At 42.0% G+C, this 21,154-nt stretch overlaps 1 protein-coding gene across 1 annotated transcript in view; it reads left to right on the top strand.

Moving 5' to 3' along the window:
- Nucleotides 1-8,207: 8,207 nt before the first annotated feature.
- BTC (betacellulin) overlaps nt 8,208-21,154 on the top strand; it is a 46,597-nt gene continuing 33,650 nt past the window's right edge. The window contains exon 1 of the mRNA XM_049630650.1: nt 8,208-8,676. Within this exon, the coding sequence (XP_049486607.1) occupies nt 8,613-8,676 (64 nt within the window). The 5' untranslated portion in view covers nt 8,208-8,612. The remainder of the gene's footprint in view (nt 8,677-21,154) is intronic.

Below are 21,154 nucleotides of genomic sequence, written 5' to 3'. Positions count from 1 at the left end.
GGAATATTCACCTTGCCCAGAGTGGGGTCAAAGATGCTACAGGCCGACCACCCTCATATCTGATGTGTTTATTTGGGTAATCCCAGGACTTCCTAACATATGACTGGTACAAAGTAAGCATTCAGTATCTGTTTGATGAACTGGAATATAGGGATGAGAGCAGAAAAAAAAATTCTTTTGAACAATTTTGCCATTATATGGGTTAGGAAAATATTCTCTATCTGGCCAGTTGTTTGCAAGATAGTCTCACAATAATGTTACTTGTATGCCTCTGTCTCCCCCTTTCCTTACCATTAAAACTTTCCGCCATGCTTCAGAAGCTCTGTTTTCAGGACCTGAGATTCCCGCAGAGATATAAATACCTTCTAACAAATCTGCTTCTTTCTAATGTCCCGTACCAATGATCGCTATAATTGCACCACATCTTGGGATAACTTGGAAGCCGTCTTGAGTATCATCATCATGATACTCAGTTAATACTGAGTACTTACTGTGTGCAGCCACCGTGCTGCATGTCTTATAGGAACTCTCCCTCATTAAACCTGCTGTAAGTTTCAATTTAGAGATGCAAAACTTTGGGTGCGGAAAAGTTAAGTGGCTAGCCCAGAGTCACAGAGCTGATAAGGGACAGTGCTGAGATTCGAACTGAAGTTGTATCCTTCCTTAAGATTTAGATTTCAAGACTGCAGTTCTCCTCACTTGAACGTTTTAACTTACTTTTCGTACTTATAACATTAGCACATATAAGACAGTGTTGTCTAAAAACTTTCCCAAATTCTCTTTCTCATGGAGTCTATTGTAACTCTCACGGATTGAGTGCTGGCCACTTACATTAATCTCTAGGGGGTGCTCTCTTTACCCCTCTGTACTTCATCCCAAGGGAGGAATAAGATACAATGGAGTCTCCAGACATTGACAATTGAGCCGCTGTGCTAAGAGGTGAAGTGTTTAGATGGAGGAGCGAGGGATCATTGCTGCTGTTTCCTTCATGGTACTATATTCTAGTTTGGAGAAAGAAGACTTTCAGATATTGCAGGACCAGGATATGGTACAGGGTAAAGGAGGTAGACAGACTAGACCAGCTTTGCCCTCTATCAAAGGGAAATGGCTCTCTTGATCCTGTGCTTGGTCTCCTCACCTTCTCTTGAAAACTGTCTGCTAAAAGTCAGAGGACAGGATCAGGATGTGACCTAGAGAAAAGGCACTGAAGAGATGGGTATATCATCTTTTAGTTTCGCTATGCTTTGTTCATTGTAACTTCTCCAGGAAAAATAACTAATGGACTAATCAAATGATGAACTAATCACTCTAACAATTCATTTGACTAGGGGTTTGTTCACACTTAATATTCTTTCCTTTGTTTCCACATTTAAATTTTTATAGTACATTTGTCTTGAGAACTAATTAAGAAGCTGGAGGACATAATCAACTTTCTAGATTTTTCTTACAGGTTTTTCAGCAATTTTGCATCTTAATAGAGGAAGAAGTAGTCATTGAGACTATTCCTGGAAGGTCCTCTGAATTTTAGCTGTCCGGATTTAGAACATCTCTACCCCAGATTCATCCAGCTTTGCAGAGTCCTACCTTTTTGCTACAGTCTATAAAGTTGGTCTAAGTTTCCAAAAAGGTTAAATTCTCTTCTATTGTGGTTGCAGCAGTAAGATGCCATCCCACCAATGCACACCTCCCACATCCAGGCTCACGTGAAGAAGGAAAGTTTGTCAAGGGCCTGGAAGATTCCATCTTCAGGATATATGGCACCGTCCCCAGAACGCATGTATGTAATTACCTGTATTATGTCCCCTATGACTTGACTTTACCTTCACAGCTTCAAAACCAGCAGAGAGGCCTGATCTTATGTTAGTAAAGTCTGGAGTTCTAAATGATAGGCTCTGAGAGCGAGACTTAGTTATATCACATCCCATGGATGCATCCCTAAGCAAGTCATTTAATTTACTTTAGCCTTACTTTTTCATCTTTACAATGAGGGAAGTAACACCTCACAGAGTTATGATGAAAATTAAATGAGAAAATACAGCAAATAGATTCTTTGTATATTATCTCTATTGAGGTTTTATAAAATTAGTAGCAGATAGTTGCACCATCATGGTGCCCATCTTAACCAGATTTCACCTGTGTGACTAGGAGGCACAGGAAAAGGGCCTGCTCTCCCCAGGTTCAGCTCTACCCCAGGTCGAGTGGGGAGGCACCTAGGTTTGCACTTCCAATGAAATTCTACAGATCTTTCTGCTAGTGGAGGACTGTAGGCCAAAGTGGACCATAAACAAAATGGAGGGGAAGCAGACTGCCTGGGATTTCCCTTCCCTGAGCTTTCACTGGGATCTTTCTCCCTTCTCTTATTCCCTTGCCCCGGCAAGCTGACCTAATTTTGAGACTCGCATCCCAGCCAGCAGTCTTTAATGATGCCTTATGTAGCAATCAGAAACTGCTTGTCACATCTCACCTTTTACACTAAATTTGCTCATTGACACCAAGATGATGGCAAATGGTATTAACATCTCAACATGTTATCTCTCTCAGGTAACAGCTCTGAAGTTTTCATAAGCCCCTGTGGGAACTTTATTCACTGGAAAAAATAATTTTAGTCAATGGGAGTTTTAGCAAACCAGAGAAGGGCAGTTGAGTGTTTATATTGGAGGCCCCTGAAATCACACAGCTGAGTCACCAGCATGTCTGCTGAAACTGTGCTGCCCCAGACCAGGAGATAGAGGAGTTTATAATTTTGAGTTCAAAATGCCATATTTTATCTAATGTAAAATCCCATTGATAAGATGCATATTATTTTATAACCGTTAAGAAGTTTTTTGAATTAAAAAATTTAAATTATAACCCATCCTTTCTTTTTTTATAATGTTTCTCTATTTTTGAGAGAGAGAGAGAGAGAGAGAGAGAGAGAGAGATAGAATGCGAAGCAGCAGAGACAGATGCGGAGCTCACATTCAAACTCACAACTCACAAACCATGAGTCATGACCTGAGCCACCCAGACGCCCCGTATACTTTCTTATTACTTAGAATTTTAATTTTGCCCTAGTTGAGGTATATATACATAAACTTCAGGATTAATCACATTAATACATGAGTATTGATACATATATGTCAACATTCGATGTGCACAACAAGGAACACATAATACGTGAAATAAATTGGTTAATATATTTCTAAGACTTTTTCAATTCCAAGTCCTACTTTTCCTAACCATGTTCAACTCTGAATCTTTGGCATTTTTGTCTTTTCACACATTATTTTCCCTTATGCATTTAAAAATGTTGGTGACGTAGCATTACTTAAAAGGGCGTTCCCCTTTGGTCTACAGGATTTTCTTCTAAGCCTTTGAAACTGCTCACAAGCCATGGCGATTTCATTGTAACTGCTGCCCGACAGCAGCAGGGATACATCCTGATGTCAAAGTATCAAAAAATATGCAGCTTAGGATGGATACATTCTAAATTAGTCATGACTGTTAAGGGTAAATATTTACATTTTCAATACGTATTTTTTTCAGTGCATGAAGCTAAAATGAGAAATCACCATGATACTTGACCCTTGTGTATAACTAGTTGTCAGAGCATTTTTATACACATTATCTGATTAAAATTTCAGCCAAGAACCAAGGTTAGCAAGAGTGTTATTTTCTCTGGTAGTAGATAATGAAGATCAATGTATTCACCCATGTATTCCCTTTCATCTCATTTGCTAGCTGGGGCAGAGGCTCTATGTCCACCCAAATCCATTCTTCTCTTTCCCCAGGGCACAAAATCCAAACACAACAAATTTAAACAGAGATGTTTGCTTTGTTTTCTTTGGATTACAGTTCTTTGAATCTCAAAACTATTGGTGTGGACCACCATTAGGTGGTAAGGCTGAAGACTAAATTATTAAAGACCTTCTGTAGTTATCAGGAGGGACATTAAAAACTTTTAATTCATCAAGCAAACAGAAGACCAAAATAGCAGAATACTCTGCAGGCACGATACCAAATTTTCTGCGAAGTCATTTGACAACATTTTACATAGGTTATAACATTTTAAAAATACTGTATCAACGGACAGAGAGCAGGTATATATTACAGGGCTAAGGAAACATTTCAGAAAAAAAAATTATGCTATGAGAAATGTGAAAACAATTTAAAGCTATCATTAAAAGAGCACGCACGGTTTCCTCTGAAAAACAAACTCAAGGGATTTTGAGGTTAGGACATAACTGAATTGTCTGTGGGAATCATAAGAGCCACTAAACTATATTGATCATTTTAAAGAATTATTTCAAGCTTAAGTGTCCCCTCCTTTCCTGTTTTGCTGCTTCCTACTTCTTACTCTCTCTTTTTTTCTTTCCCAAAAAGTTGGAGGAAGGAGAGGGAATGAGCTTCTAAGCCTGGGGGGATTTATCTTCTACTTACTTGTGAAAAACTAATTGAACATTAATTTCTTTGACTTAAAAGATTAAAAATTTATTTCTTTGGTTGGAAAACTAGATAGCTCATTTATTTGGACCTTCAAAACATAGTACTTTCAATTTACTGTTTAATAAATTATTATACCTTGGGTTCTATGTCATCTTGATCTCTAAAGAGGAGGAATGAAAAGGAGGGAGAAGAAGGTCAGAAAGGTCTGAGGGAGGATGAAGAGGGAGAATTAGTGCCCAAATCCCTGGAATTTTGGGCTCAGCATTACTTTCCCATCAGGGTTTTGCTGGGTACTGTTTCCTTCCCTCCAGCACAACTGTTAGCAAGAGAAGGCTAGTGAAAGAAGCCAGTTCCTACTTTCTACGGACCTACAAACAGATTTTGATAATAATATGACACCCCTAATGCCCTGAATAACTTCTAGTATGCAAGATTCTTGCCTTAGAGATATACATCAATGTGAATCATAAGGATTGCAAATCGTTACCATCACATTTTATAGATGAGGACACTGGGCTCAGAAAGGTGAGTAATTTGTGACCCAGGCCTCCAGCTCCAATTTGCACAGACCTAACATACTCAAAAACCAATTGTACATAATAGCCCACCTCTGTTGTCCTAGCCAGAGTGTCTGGGACCGCATAGGAGTGGATGAAGCCACCGTGGAAGGTTTTACTAGGTTGGCATGTCTAGGGCCTTTGCCATATTATAGCTTTAAAATCATACCACTTAGGCACTAGCTTACTTTGTCTACACTAGGGCCAGCACAAAAGCCCAGGTTAAAAAAAAAATCAGCATTTATCTTTTTGGTGTATGTACGAATGGGTAAAGACAAAGATCATAATGATGGGCTGAAACTCATAGATATAATATCACAGAGAAGATTATATCTTAGATTTTATTAAGTTTGTATTAAGCTTCCATTTTGAAAATATGGCAAGTCAAACAGATTGAGGCATATACATTTAAAAAAACAGCATCCCTAGGAAAGGGGGGGATGGATGAAATAGGCAATAGGGGTTAGAGCGTACCCTTGTCATAATGAGCACTGAGTAATGAGTAGAAGTGTTGAATCACTGTATTGTGCACCTGCAACTGATATGACACCGTATATTAATACCTATACTGGTATTAGTGACCTAACTGGTATTAGGTATTAATTAATACCTAACTGGTACTAAAATTAAAAAAAGCTTAAAAAAAAGATCCTTGAAAGACTGAACAGGAAGGTACAATAAAATAGATAAGAAAAAAATAAAAGTAATAATCCTCTCCTTCCAGAAAAACTAGATTGTAAAACAAAATCACTTGAATGCAACTTTTGGGCAGTGATTTTTCACTGGTTTTCCTTAGAGACTAGTTCAGTGACTTCAAATGGAATATTTAAAAGCTCTCTACATAGATCATACCACTAATTTTCAACGAACTGCAATGCAAAATGTTTATCATTACAACAGAATATTATTTTTTAAAACTTTTTCACCATTCATATTTCTTTTCAGTCACCCACTCTTACTAGATTAAATAAGGTTAGTAGCCATTAGGAAGTCATCTTATACTACTGAATGCCTTAAAGCGATAATTGGGAGAATACAGGCTGACCTAGAAAGAATACATTCCCACATTTTCTTTTCTACCACCACCTGTGGCTTATATGTTGTGCCCACAAATAATCACAAGCTTACATTGTCCTATCCAGAGGTGGGAGGAGTGTCCCAGCTGGAGGCTGATCTGTGTAGGAGAAGATTCTAGCATAAAGGCCCTCCAAAGGAATCCACTCAAGCCTCATACCAGATTTGGGAGGGCTGGTTTTACCAGCTTAAAGCTGGCACAGGAAAGACACCACTAAGCAGTCACGTGGCCGGGGACAGTGGGGATACAAATCCTACCTTGTGACTCTGGTGGACTCTCCTTCCATCCTTAGTTTACAATCTTAAGCTCAGTTTACAATCTGAAACATTCAGACACGCCTCAGCTACCCGAGTGAGGCCACAGAAAGGTCAGTTCTTACCTTCTACTCTTCCAAAGTTTATGGCTGAAAGCATAAGAGACTGTTAAAAACTGAGAACAAACTGAGGGTTGATGGGGGGTGGGAGGGTGGGGAGGGTGGGTGATGGGTATTGAGGAGGGCACCTGTTGGGATGAACACTGGGTGTTGTATGGAAACCAATATGACAATAAATTTCATATATTGTAAAAAATAAAAATAAAAAAAAAAAAGTTTATGGCTGGATCATAGATTGACCTTCCTCCACCGAGTGAATGAATTGAGAGAGAGTGGGGGGGAAGGAAGGGAAGGAGGAGGAAGAGAGGTAAGAAGGAGGTGAAGAAAGGTAGGAAGGAAGGAAGGAAGGAAGGAAGGAAGGAAAAGGAAAGTGGCTTGACCTTGAAGAGATTGGACCTCCAGTGCCAGGAAATTTGGAAGGCATATTCTCCAGAGTACTTATTTTATTTCCAGCATTACATAAAACCCTTAGGGAAGGCTATTAATTGATCTGTGTATTAAATTACACTCTTTCATACTCTAGAGCCTGAAAAAGTTAATTTACCATTTGAATGGTACGAATGATGAATACACCAAGGCCAGGCACTTTACAATACTCGACAGACATTTAGCCTTTTTTATTGTTTTGGTGTGCTTTATTTTTTATTAGTATCTATGGAAAAGGAAAATAAAATAGTTATGTTCTGTTGGAGATAGCAGGACAGCTCCTCAATAGTGAAAGATGCTTCAACATAGGGCCCTGGAGGAAGGAGAGACTATCAGAAAAGAAAAGAGAGGGAGGGAGATGAGGCCAAATCTCTAGCCTCCTGTGCACCTACCCTTTTTATTCGAGATGGGGTAACTTTCTTTCTCACAACCTTGGATTTCTTTAACCCCCATGCCTGTCCTATCAATGCTTTATGAGCTGTCATGTGGGGGCTAGAATGGGATTCTGAAAATGAACAGCTGATTTTTATTCCTCTGGATATATCAGTTGCCTGGAGCACTGAAATCATGGGAATTGGTTTTGAAATGAAATGTCACTTGTGGAAGACACGTGCATTATAATTTGTTTAATTTAAACAATGCGGGGGGACGGCCATCGGAACTGCATTTCATAGGCTAATGAATGTTTATTGGACTTTGGATACTATAGAACTAGGACTTCTGTACTGAGGGGGCGTGATTACATAGCGATCTTGCAAGACGAATACAGATCAGCATGAAAACAGCTGTGCCCTTTAGTTATTTTGCAGGCAAATATACTTAATCACATAAGGTAACACTGGATGTGGCGGTAAGGATGCTTTTCTGTTCCAGAAAATGATTGGTGCGGAACCATCGGATTCCATGTCTCCATAAAGGGAGGGTGTGATGAGGGAGCGAGTGCGGGAGGAGCCCAGGCAAAAAGCGTTTTTTAAATAGATCCAATACAGTGAATGAAAATACAATGAATAAAGGAGTCACTGGGCACAGAAGAAAACAGAACGAAATTTCCAGAGTAGCTCTCGGTGAGCCAAACTTCCAGACACGCAATACACGACCCATGTGAGAGAAAGGCTTGTAGATTGTCAAAGGCCTGCGGTTAACCACAGCAAATGTTGGCTCTGGTCCCTCCGGAGACCCCAGCAATTGGTTGAAATAAGGGAGGCTAGCATTCAGGGCGCGCGTGGGGCTCCAGGGCGTTCCAGAAGTCTAGAGCCCGCGTCCCTCAGTGCTGCCTGCCGGCCCAGCAAGTGGGCCACCCCTCCGGGAGCATTCTTCTCTGCTCCCCACCTACCTGGCTTACGCCCCAGGGGGGAGGGAAACCGAGAGCCAGGTGCGACCCAGCAGGGGGAGTGGGTGAGCTGGTCCCAGGGCAGCCCGCATGTGTCCTCGAGCGTGGGTGTGGGGTAATTTGGGTGGGAACAAAGTGGAGGCTACCGCGACCGAGTCCCGCGCCTCGCTGGCGGGGTGTGTGCAGAAAGAGCGAGGATAAATAGGAGGCTCCCTCCTCCCAGCCCCACTCCCGGAGCCGGCCGGCCGCCAGCCCCGGGTGTTTGCCCGCCCTGTGGCCGGGGTGCCAGCCTGGGGAGTAGTTTCGTTTCCTGCTGGCCCGAGAGTAGTTTGCAGGCCCGCCCTCGGGCGCCCGCGGCCCGGGAAGGGGCGCAGGAGGAGGCGGGGGACTCGGCCAGGGGCTGCCCGGCCCCGCAGCGTGGGGTTGATGGACCGGGCCGCCCCGGCCGGCGGCGCCAGCTCCCTGCCACTGCTCCTGGCCCTCGCCCTGGGTAAGTGGCGCGCCGGGCACTGGAGCCCCAGGAGGAAAGTCTGGGGTGGAGTGGCCGGGAGGGCGAACCCTGATCCGCGCGGGCATCTGGACCCCAGGGCGCACTGGGGGTTGCAGCTCAGGGGCCTGTCGTAGCACCGTGACCATCCGGCTAGCGCTGGGTTAAGGCTTGGGCACTTGGCACCTAAGGCTGCACCTGTTGGGATTTCCGGAGGGTGGAAGGATCCCGTGGGCCCGGCTGCTGGGGATGCAGACGTGAGCTCAAGTGCCGTCGGGGCAGTGGGGGCGCCTTGACCTCCCTCGAGTGAGGCGCGTGGGAGGCCAGTCCAGCAAAGAAGGAGCAGGAAAGACCGGCCGGAGAAGGACCTTTGGAGGGAAGCAGAGGACCGAGCAAGGTGGTGAGCAGTTTGGCAGGTGTGTGCGCGCCCTGGGCGTGTGCGAGAGTTAGAGACTTAGGGGGATGGCTCCTGGAGAGCCGGGCATAGATTCTGACACCCAGATCTTGTCAGGGCAGTTGGGAGGGGCTGGAGGAGAAAAGGAGACACTTCTGAGACCTCAGTCTCCTGCTGCTGATAGGGAAATGGCATATTCTGCCCAGGACACTATCTAAGAAAGGCAGAGGTGTTTTGCTTGGAATATATTATTTCCTATTTTCAGAAGAAAGTGGGGAGGGAAAACTTTTCTTTGTTGAGAAAAATTACACTTGGGCTGTTAGGTTCAGGAGCACTGGGTGCTTTGCTGGTGAGGAAGGGTGGTGGGGATGGGGGACGTCTCTATAACTGAAGTGTCTACATGATTATCACTCCTGCCTTCAAGCCTGGGAAGGACTGGAGGGGTCCATTTCTCACGTGGAGGGGAAAGAGGTGGAATCTATATGGACACTTTGATTTGGCTGTAGTCCTTGGAGTAAGAGAGGTGGCTAGGTGTCACGACCTTGGTTGGAAGTGCATCTGACTTAGGGCTGTGATTAGAGAGAAGAGACTGACTGATTTAAGAAACCCAGCAGAGGAAGAAGTCGGTAACCATGTGATCGGGGCATCATGTGGAGTCTGAAGAAGAGCAATGGGGGTAGAGAGTTAGGCTCAGAAAACGGTGCTGATGCTTTGGACGGCATCACTCAGATGAAGCAGGTGTTTTCTTCCTCCACCTTGTCTGGACTGTCCAACAGAGTATTGACTGAGAATCTGTTACCATCAGCCAGATGTTAGAGTATATGGAGATAGGGGTGGGAAGAGGGCTCAAGAGATTCCTAAGACATGAGTCTTGCCTTCAAGATGTTATGCAGAATTTGGGAATGCCAGACCCACCGGTAGGAAACAGTAAGAGAAAAATTCATAAAACCAAGGAAGGGCTGGCTCACCAGTGACGGACAGAGTAGGGGAAAAAGCTGTGGTAAAGGACATGAGTGGGTGCTTCGATGCTTGGGTAACATTTGAAAATAGGGAAGAGAGGCCAATGATAGAAGGTGCGGTGTGGGTCGAGATGGGGGAGCTGTGGGCCGGAGGACCTGATTGTCTGACAGGTAAAATCCAGGGGTGAGCGAAGTAAGGCCTGGGTGAGCGCACTGTGCCAGCAGAAAGGTTATGGTAGGAGGGGTTGATAGACATTCTTCCCCCTGTACTATCACATCGTGCTTTATTTTTTCCTCAAAACGTGTCGCAAGGCAGAAATGGAAACAACAACAACAACAAAACTCTACTCCGGTGCTGTTGTGTCTCAGGATAACCTGGTTGTACATCTGCCCTGTTGAATGTTCGGCTTAGGGAACTGAATCTAGGCTCCAGATCCCCTAAGCTCCACTGCTTGCAAAATTCCGAAGGATATAAGTGGTTGGCGTCAGCGTTCCCGTAAAGTGATTCTAGTTCTCTCGCACACACTTAGCTTAACTTTTCAGTCTCGTCCCTAATTTAAATCACATGTTCATGTTATTTACTTTTTGAACAAAATGTGAGCAATGCACTGTGTGATGCACTAACGTGTGTGTGTGTGTGTGTGTGTGTGTGACTGTGGAAAGTGCCTTGAGAACTCTGTGTGTGTGTGTGTGACCGTGGAAAGTGCCTTGAGAACTGGCCTGGAGCAGACATGAGATCTGGTTCCAGCTGGGCCATCCTGTGACTCTGAGATGTCTATAAATGACAGCTTTCTGGACATTGTTTTTTTCATTTGTAAAATGAAGGGGTTGCTTTAGATGAGCCTACGGTCCTTAGCAACATGACATTGTACTCATCTTTAACTAACATTTCCACTGGGAAGTTTAAGAGAATTCTTTGTACAACACTATTTAACTTCCAGTCACTTTGTAAAGGGATCTTTGTTTCATGCAAACTTTGTAATAACAGAGAGAATCATGGATGCATATTTCTTTGAGAAAGAAATTTCTTTGGGAAAGAGGCAAAAACTGTGCTTAAAGTATTCTTTTTTTTTTAATCTCAAAACAATCAAACTATTCCTTTTTAAATTCTGTTTTTGAATTCCTTCCTCTCATCCAATTTCCGTGTAAAACTAAAACTGAGGGGCACCTGGGTGACTCAGTTGGTTAATCAGTCCCGCTCTTGATTTCGGCTCAGGTCGTGATCTCCTGGTTCTGTGGGATCGAGCCCCGAGTGTGGCTCTGGCTCCTCACTCTCAGCATGGAGCCTGCTTGGGACTCTCCCTACCCCTCTCTCTCTCATCCCCTCCCCTCTAAATAAATAAATAAATAAATAAATAAACTTAAAAAAATAACAAAAAACTGAAATCATAACCAGTGAAAAAGGTAAAAAAAAAAATGTTACCTTTTAAAAATTGAGTTTTAAAATTAAAAATACGTTCCCCTCCTCATTAGAATCAAACACATTAGTGTTTGTAAGTTGGTTTCAGTTCTGCTTGAGAATACGGGCATTCATGCCATTTACCTACCTTCCAAGTTATAGAGCAGGTAGGTGACAGGAAGCAAAATTCCCATTAAACAGATGCAGTAACTGAAGCCCCGAGTGCTGTAAGATTTTGGGCTTTTCCTCTTAAGTCGTACTTCCGGTTTAGAAGAACGGGAGGAGTGTTTTTTGTTTTCCTCTTCAGAACCCCAGGTTTTGCACATAAGCAGCTGTTGCTAATTGATTTTTGCTATTGCCCCATTCTCAGTTGTTGTGTGGAAATTCCCAAATAATTCTGGAAGATCCCACCACGGCAGGCCTGCTTTGTCATGCCCACAGGAGGTGCCCCTGCTGCTGCTTTGGCCTGCCAGTGTCTGTGCTTAAGTCAAAGGCCCTGAGGACAGAGAGTACCTACGTCTGTCCCAGAGTCTCTGCTGACACCACTCGTCCCAGCACCCCCGTGTTCCTCAAGTCCTCAGAGAACGCAGCATGAGAACCTCATCTTGTTTTTTCTCGCTCTTTTACTGTAGTCTGCTCATGCCAAGACATAGGCATGAGTGTCACGAAGAGGACAGTCAGGTGGATAGTCAGAGGCACGGGCACCAAGCTTGTACCTTGAATCAGCTCTCGGCACCACCAGCTTGGCTTGTAAACGTCTCCATTAGGACTTAGCGTCTTCCCAGGAGGGTCCAGACAAGCCAGAATCCAGGCTGCATGCAGTTGGGTCTAAGCCATGGTCCTGATACGCTTCCAAAATTGTTATGACAGACTCCTGGATCTACAAAGTATCCATAAACCAGTGTATCAGGGTCAGGAGGGCTCCGAAGTAATATGTAAGAGGAAAGCAATCTTATTAAAATGGGTATGGTTTGTAATGCTACTAACAGCTAGCATTACAGGCTATTTAGTATCTTTAGTATCCCAGGCGTATTAGTATCTTGAAGAAGGAATCTCGGTAGCTCAAATGACTCTCTAATTGCTAAAATTTGAAGCAGTCAGAGGGTTTTTTAGATGGTTGGAGAGAGAGGGGGGATTTCCTCTTAATTCAGATCAGTTAGGCAATAACCTACTTTGATCGTCAGCAAAGTCCACTCAAATAGCCACGAAGTACTTTTGCTCATTCTTTACATTTTTTGAGAATATGTAGCATGTTATTTGGCTGACCTGTAGAGTAGAGGCACTGAGTCCAAAATGGTGATGAAAAGTATAACAAATGTTTGTGTTCAGGCTTTTTATTGAAATGTGCCTGAGTTGGTAGTATAACAGGATGAGTTATTAATACAACATTTCCCCCTTTCCAAAGTCATGGATTTATTCATTCACGTAGCCTTATTTACTTTGGGGGGGAGGGTGCATAAAGAGCGCCCGGCACATAGTAGGAGCTCAAAACATATTAGTTACTTGAGTGGGTGAATGCAAGTGTCTGTTGGTGACAATGCCCAGTCACTGAAAAAACGGCAGATTCGGTAAAGAAAGCTGTTCCATTTCTTGTTGGCAAAACACGTGCACAATCCAGAGATGCAGAAAGACTTGTCTCTTCGTCTTTTTTTACTTGGGACTTGCTTCCAGCAGCGCTAGAGATGCTTTCACAAAAGGACTTGTGTTCTGCCAGTAGGAAGTTTACTTCTGTTTCTTATGTGCTGTACGGGCGGCTCAGAAATGCTATAGGTCTCTCACATGTTTGCTTCTAGGGCAGATCTCATCAGTCAAAATAGGAGTTTTTAAAACAAGTGTTTAGGGGCACCTGGGGGGGGGGCTCAGTAGCTCGATAGTCTGACTTTGGCTCAGGTCATGATCTCATGGTTTGTGAGTTCGAGCCCCACGTCAGGCTCTGTGCTGACAGTATGGAGCCTGCACGGAGCCTGCTTCGGCTCCTCTGTCTGCCTCTCTCTCTGTCTCAAAAATAAATGAACATTAGGGGAGTCTGGGTGACTCAGTTGGTTAAGCGTCCGACTTCGGCTCAGGTCATGATCTCATGGTTTGTGAGTTCAAGCCCCACATTGGGCTCTGTGCTGATGGCTCAGAGCCTGGAGCCCGCTTCAGATTCTATGTCTCCCTCTCTCTCTTTCTCTGTCTGCTCCTGCTCCTGCTCTCTCTGTCTGTGTCTCTCAAAAATAAATAAATGTTAAAAAAATTAAAAAAAAAAACATTAAAATAATGTTTAGGGGTGCCTCGGGGGCTCAGTTGGTTAAGCATCAGACTATTTCTGCTCGAGTCATGACCCTAGGGTTGCGGGACTGAGCTCTGTGTCCGGCTCCGTGCTGAGCATGGAGGTTGCTTAAGATTCTCTCCCTCTTTCTGCCTTTGTTGCTATCCCCTTCTCTCTCTTGCTCTCAAATAGATAGATAGATAGATAGATAGATAAAGCATTTAAAGGGGGAAGCAGGAAGGGCATTGGATTTAGGGTGTTGTCCAATGGGTCACTTAAAAATGCCCTTTGAATTCTGTGAGGTGTGAGGTAATTTGCACTCTCGTCTGATGATGACTTTTCCTAACACACATACGTTGCATCGACTGGGCGTAACCGAGTTGCTATATTCATGGCTTCTGCTTGGTATTAAATGGAATAAAAACATTTGGTGGAGCCTATGGAAGTTGAGATAGATTTGCTGTGCAGGCCGACTGCAGTCTGAGTTGTTAGTGTGGAGGAATCCTTACGTGATCTAACATTGTCTGTAAATATCTCACAGCCATCATTTGTCGGGAATGACAGGCCCACATTCCCCTGTCTTGAGGTGAGTCACATAGTCCAGGCCTTTCCAGAGCAGGAGAGGACAGCCTGCCTCTGCCTCCTACTCCTGGAAGCCTAGTGGGAAGGCCAAGAACTGTCATCAGAGCTGAATGAGGCCCCTTTAGGAGGATTCACCTTTGACTTTTTCAGGACCACCTTCCCACTGAAATGCCATTCTGTGTTTCTGACACTTGACTGGTCCCGTCTCCTAGAGTGCCCGACCCAAGATGTTTCTGATGACACAAGCAGATACCTGCTTGACCTTTGGTGATGGAATCTCCACGTAACCCTTTACATTTTGGGGATGTTTACAATTGAAGAAGCATTTTCGTGTCCTCGTCTCATTTGATCTTTACACCAAAAACAACCAGAGGGCAGTTATGTGGTATGCACGCCAGGCACTAGTCTAGAACCTAATGACCCGTTGTATCCGTATTACGCTATCCATCTAACACACAAGCTACACATCCTTCCCGTTCCCATTTATACAGGAGGATATGAAGCACAAAGGCATTAAGTAACTGGTCTAAGATTCTGGCTCTATGAGCGTGACCTGTGGAAGATCAAGTAACGGTGCCTGGATAGTAGTCGGTAAATACTTGTTGCTGAAGGAGGTAAACAGAGGGGAGATGGGACAATGATATGTCATTGCATTGCAGAGGGAGCATTGAACTTCATCCTAGACGTTTTCTACCATCTTTGCTTTCCCTTGCCGCCTGCCCATGTATTTGTGGTATCCCCAGCTCTGGATACACCTCAGCTTCGTGGATTCCTGGCTCTTGATCCCAGCCAGGAAACCTGCCTGCTTATATTTTAGGCCCAGGCCATCCTAGCTCATGGTGAACAGTTGGTGGGAAAAATGTTCCTAATTGAATCGCAGGCCTATAGCTAAGAATGGCTAAAAAGAACATATCCTGAGGCAGTATAGTGTTGAGGTCAAGAGTGTAGACTCTGGGATGGGCGATGTCTGGACATGACCCCCAGATGCGGTGACTTACCAACTCCTTAACCTTGGGAAAACCTTTTAAACCCCCGGGCCTCAGTTTCTTCATCAATAAAGGCCAATAGTGACAGAACCAAGGCTATTGTATGGTTCAATTAGCTAGTGCATAAAGCACTTAAAATGTGCCCAGAACATAGTAAATTCTGGATGAACATGGGCTACTATAATAGATAATAGGAGATTACAGAAGAAATGATTAATTATAATCCGTGTATTTTTAAAATTGTGGGTATTTTGATTTGGGGTACTTCTTTCATGTAATCCAGGTCAACCAGTTGATAGGGTAACTGTCTCTTATCTTTACTGAGAAAATTCCTTCTCCCACTAGTTATGAAATAGGAACTAGACAAAAATTCTCAAGAGTTCTATTTGACTGCTTTGTTAGAAAGGAACAAATGTAAAAAAATAATCCTGCAAAAGCAAAATGCATGTCTGCTTTCTAAAAATGTCTCTATAGATTCTTCTTCATCTGCCAAATTTGATCCTAGTTTTATGCCATGAAAAGCTTCACAGCGCTCGCCTGGCATTGACACTGAATCCCAACATCTTAAGGTTGAACTAGACCCAAAAGGCATCCTGCACCAGCAAAGAAACATGAAATATTTAGGAGATCTTTTTAATATTTTAGGTACTCTCATCAAAATGGGGCTATGCCACTTATTTGAATTATACAACTAATTGCCTTAATTAAAAAGAAATAAAACTCATCTTGGCAGAATGGATGATAGCACAGTGTCAAAATTTGTTTCTAAAAAATCATAAAAATGGAAAAATAACTAGAAATTATTTTAGGGAGTGCTCTCGTGACAAAATAATTTTTTTCAGGTTATAAAGTGTAAACAGCTATGCATAAATATTGTTGTTCTACAATATTGTCTTGTAACATTGAGGAAGTTATTTAATCTCCTTGTGCTGCATCATCTCATCTATAGAATGATAGTGACAATGATGTCTGTCATCTAGGGATACAGGATTGTTTTGAGGATAAAATGAGATAATTCAAGAAAAGATTTTAGCAGAACAATTGGCTACTAAATGTTCAGTATGTTACTAATATTCTCCCATGTAGATAAATATTTATGTAGATAAGTTATTTCATAGGTATTGACTGAAGAGGAGAAATAGAATCATTGTGTTTTTTAAGCCAATTGAAGTATTAGTGTTTGTGCTTTGATAAGAGGAAATTGCTGTAATATTCACCACTGGAAGCAAAGGGGAAAAAAACAGGAATCGGCTCCATCATAACCATGCTTTCAATAGTGCTTTAAACAGTTCCATTGGAATGTAAGTTCCATCATGGCAGAGATTTTTGTGTGATTTGTTCACATCTGTATTCCCAGAGCCTAGAACAGTGCCTGTACATAGTAAGTGCTCAATAAACATTTGTTCAGTAAATGAATCTGAGTGCCCATCAAGGAGTCCTCCTAGACCAGTAGCTTCTCATAGTGAATCACAAAGATCGTGATGTAAACTTTGTGTACACACACACACACACACACACACACTAGCTCCTATATTCAAAAACAAAGAACCCTTTATGTCTTCCAATAACTGTTTATATTTCATCTTCACTGTCTCTGAATTTGAGAACAATGACTTATTTTAGGTAATTCTTCACCTGGATGGAAGCTCTGCCTGGTTTTACTGAGTAAGCTGACCTGATAGAATGAGATTTGCTCATGAAATTTTGGTATTGACTGTCACCACCAGCAAAACATGAACTTACCCAAAAGCAAGGGTCTCTTGCCAATGGCATAGTGTTGGGGGGGGGGGGGGCTGTTGGAAAGTACTCTTTATTTCTAAACCATGTAATAATAAAGAAGACATAATCTAAAATTTTTTGCTAACGTGTGTCTAATAGCATTATAAAATGTGTCTAATACTGTGTTTAGCATTAAGGAGAATGGTCTAAGTATGTCATTGTCTTTCCACAAAGAGTTTGCATTATAATGGGAAAAATGTTCATCAGAAATGAATACCTAATAATGTTCAAATTACATAGTAAAACCTAAATATGACCTCAGAGAAGGAGAATCTGTTATGGGCTGGAGGGATTGGGGAAAAAAAATCATGAAGGAAATAGGGACCTGCGTTAGTTTTTCCATGATGATGGTGGAGGAAACAATGGGAGAAAAATTAGAAAGTGGACAAATTAATAATTACCTTTTCTTTGTGGGTGCAGCAGAGAGTGAGCAGACCCAAATGTCTAGAACAAAGAGGTAATTTTGTTTGGTATTGAGGGAAATGTTGACTGGATAAGGACCTGGTTTCCAGGATGAGAATATTAGTTAGGATCCTGAATTCTTGATGCAGTGCCATTTTTGCAGGATTTTCTAGGAATTAAAGCCAGAAGATTTTGTAATTTAGATAAATACATGCATTTAGTTATACGTTAAGACTTTAACTTTAAAATGTTACATGGTCTCCTACCTGGGGAACTTGTTTGAATACTATGGAAACATCCAGATTCCATTTTACTGCATGCCCTGTAGCTTGGTGAAGAGCTGACCTCGTCCCTGTTTAAGTCCAGATTAGAGGCTGACCTGAGTGGTTTGTTTCTCATTCCTAACCATGTACTGCTAGGCTTTCCATGGTTGAGGGTGGCTTATAATCATGAGGTGGCCCCAGGCCTATCTTAGAGTAGCAGATGCATTTGGTGAAAGAGGCTAATCCAAGAGGACCGATTCAAGAGCGTTAACTCCTGACCATAGAACATTTAGAGAAAAACAGAAGTGAATGAGTTTAATGTGCCTAACTCTTGACAGAGAGAAAGCACATTAATGGAAAATTGGTGGAGTTAGAACGAAGTCTTGAGTTTATTTATTCTTCTCACTGGCTCCCCCACCCCCCTTTTCTATGACAGCTTCATTCTCTAACATTAAAGATGTCATTTAGTGCCTAACTCATGTCAGAAGGCCTCCTTCTTGGGAGTGTAATAATAATGGATAATGGGTAGCTATTGTAGTATTTTCAATAGGGGATTAATACAGGGAATGCAGTGGTTTTAAGATTGCTTTTCATTTGCAGAATGGATCAGATGAGGAGAGGTTAATAAGAGGCAAATAAAGCAGAAGCTACTGTTTTAGGCTAGGAAGTAGCCTAGAAAGTCTGGACCAGACATCGGAGAGAAAAGAATAAATTCAATAAATACTTTTAAGTAAGAATTTATGAGACATAATGACAAGTCATGTGTAGGTAAGAAAGGGGAAAGAGGAATGAATTAAAGTTGTCTCCAAGACTGCTAACCTGAGAGAGAAAAAGAATTTATGATGCCATATGTGAAATAAAGCTGCTTTTTGTTTTTTTGGGGTTTTGTTTGTTTGTTTTTTGTTTTTTTGGTGGGGATGTGAAATGCTTTTGAGATATTCAAATGTCTTACTTATGAGCATTTGGAAATGTGGAAATTGACTTCAAGTTAGAGCAGTGGGTCCCAAATCTGATTGTTCTCCCAAGAAATGTAAAAGGTACAAATTATCAGTCCTCTTCCTAGACCTGCTAAAGTCTGGTAGAGATGTTCCTATGAAACTAAATTTTTAAAGACTTTACAGGAGAAAAAAAACCCAAGTATTTCTTATGGAATAATTGCAAATAATGTGTGTAGATTCTCCCCCAGGTAGGGAGTAGAAATTAATTCCTTGCTCTGTTTGAGTGTAGGCTAGTTTTAGTGACTTGTTCCCAAAGAATAGAGTATGAACAGGAGAAAGAAAATGGTATCTTTACAGTGTAAAAATCTGGCAAATGCTACTTTAACTAAGTGGCCAGGATTAACATAACAGGGTTAATGATGTCATATAAATATCATGTATCTTTCATATAATGTGATGAGGGAACACTTCTCTTTAGTGTTGTTCCTAAAATCCATAATCCCAGTCCAATCATTACAAAAATACCAGTCAAACCCAACATTGAAGGGAATTCTACAAAATACCTGACCAGTACACATCAACTTTGTCAATGAAATCATAAAACTAGCAAAACAAAGCACAGAAAGAATGAGAACCGGTCACAGACCACAGGAGACTAGGAAGCTTGACAGAGAGAAAGCACGTTAATGGAAAGTTGGTGGCATTAGAACGAAGTCTTCAGTTTAGTTAACAGTAATATACCAATGTTGGTTCTTCATTTTGATAAATATGCTACCTCGAATGATGACATTAGAAGAAAGAAAAGTAGGTGAGGGGAGTACAGGGGTACAGGAATGCTCTGTATTTGCAACTAGTCTATAAACCCAACATTATTATGAAATAAAAAGTTTAGTACAAAAAAAAAAGAGGCTTTATAGGAAATTCTAATGGCTACCTAGTTTGGACAGTCACCTGGTCAGAAAATACGGCTAAAAGCATAAAGTAATTATTTAGCTGATTATAATTTCAGGATCTACCACAGTGCCTAGCACATGATAAATTCTCAGCCAATATTTATTTAAATACTGAGTCCATGGGTATTTTGTGATATTGTCTGGCATTGTGAAAAAGAATACCAAGGCAAAATCATAGCGATAGAAAGTAGAATGGTGGTTGCCAGGGGCTGGAAGAGGCAAGAAAGGGGAGTCATTATTTACTAGGTAAAGCATTTCAGTTTTGCAAGATGAAAAAAGTTCTAGAGAGGGATGGTGCTTATGGTTGTACAATGGTATGAATATGTGTAGTAGCACTGGGCTGAACACTTAAAGATGGCTAAGGTAAAGAATTTTATGTTATGTGTGTTTTACCACAATAAAAACATTTGGGAAAAAAAAGACTGAGAGTAGAGTGCTGGTGGCACCAATTTTTGTGGTGTGGGAGACAGGAAAAGGGTTGGCAGAGTTGAGTGAAAAAGGAAGGACAAGTCAGGAAGCCAAGAATGGGGGTGGATTTTAGATGGAAGATTTGGGAAGGTCAACCATATCAAATACTGTGGAGGAGGAGGAGGCTGAGGATCAAGAAGATGCCACCGGTGGGTGAGCTATGAGGAAATCACTGGTGCTCTTAAAAAGTCCGAGACAAGACACTGGTGGTAACTGAAGACACCACCCACCCCCCCCCCCCACACACACACACACATGACTGAGAGGATAGAAGTTGAAACGGTGGGTAGAAAAGAGAAAAGTTTGGCTTATGAGAGCCGATTTCACCCCACTGAAAAGGTGTCTCAACAAAGGTTTCTTCTGTGCAGTTCAGAGGGCACAACTTGGATTAATGAACTAAAATTCCAGGAAGACATCTCTCACCTTAATTTTCTCCCGTGTGGAGCTTTGAAAAAAGTGGAATCAGCTGCTTGGGATGTGGTGGCTTCCCATGCCTGGACATGTTTATGGTCTGCTTACACTTATGGAAGTTGTGTAAAAATGATTCCCGAGTTAGGTAGGAAGTGTGTCAAATGACCAGCAAGGGTTCCTGTGTCTCTGTGAACATACATCATGTTACTGCACTTTGGGAATGCTTTGGAGTTTGGAAGATAGGGTTTTAAATCAAGACACTGTCAGAGGACCTCTCTGGGAAGAGAAGAGGCGGGACACTTGGAGCCTTGTGAACCAATGGTGTTGAATTTTGAAAAGTAGCTTGAGTTTTTCCTTCCTAAACTGTATTCAGCGACCTATCTTCTCATGAATGGAGATATCAAGGTTAACATCATCAGTGATGTCATGTGGGTATCATGCACTTGTCACATGATGTAATAAGAGGATATTTTGGGATTTAGAACCAATACCATGCCCAGGCTATTTTGATCTTCTATTTTACCATTTATTAGGACAATGATTTATCAGTGGGGATCTGATTATGAATACAAAAAAAAGAAAAGAAAGAAAAGAAAGAAAACCCAAAACCTCTGGCATAACTTTGATAAATTATATTGACAAAAGTTTCAAATGTGATTCTTTCAGGAGACACATGTCTAACATTGCCATCCTTTG

The sequence above is a fragment of the Panthera uncia genome, chromosome B1 (genome assembly GCF_023721935.1).
Source record: "Panthera uncia isolate 11264 chromosome B1, Puncia_PCG_1.0, whole genome shotgun sequence".
NCBI lineage: Eukaryota > Metazoa > Chordata > Mammalia > Carnivora > Felidae > Panthera > Panthera uncia.
The sequence above is the reverse complement of the archived record's forward strand: the minus strand, read 5'-3'. Positions and strand labels throughout refer to the sequence as shown.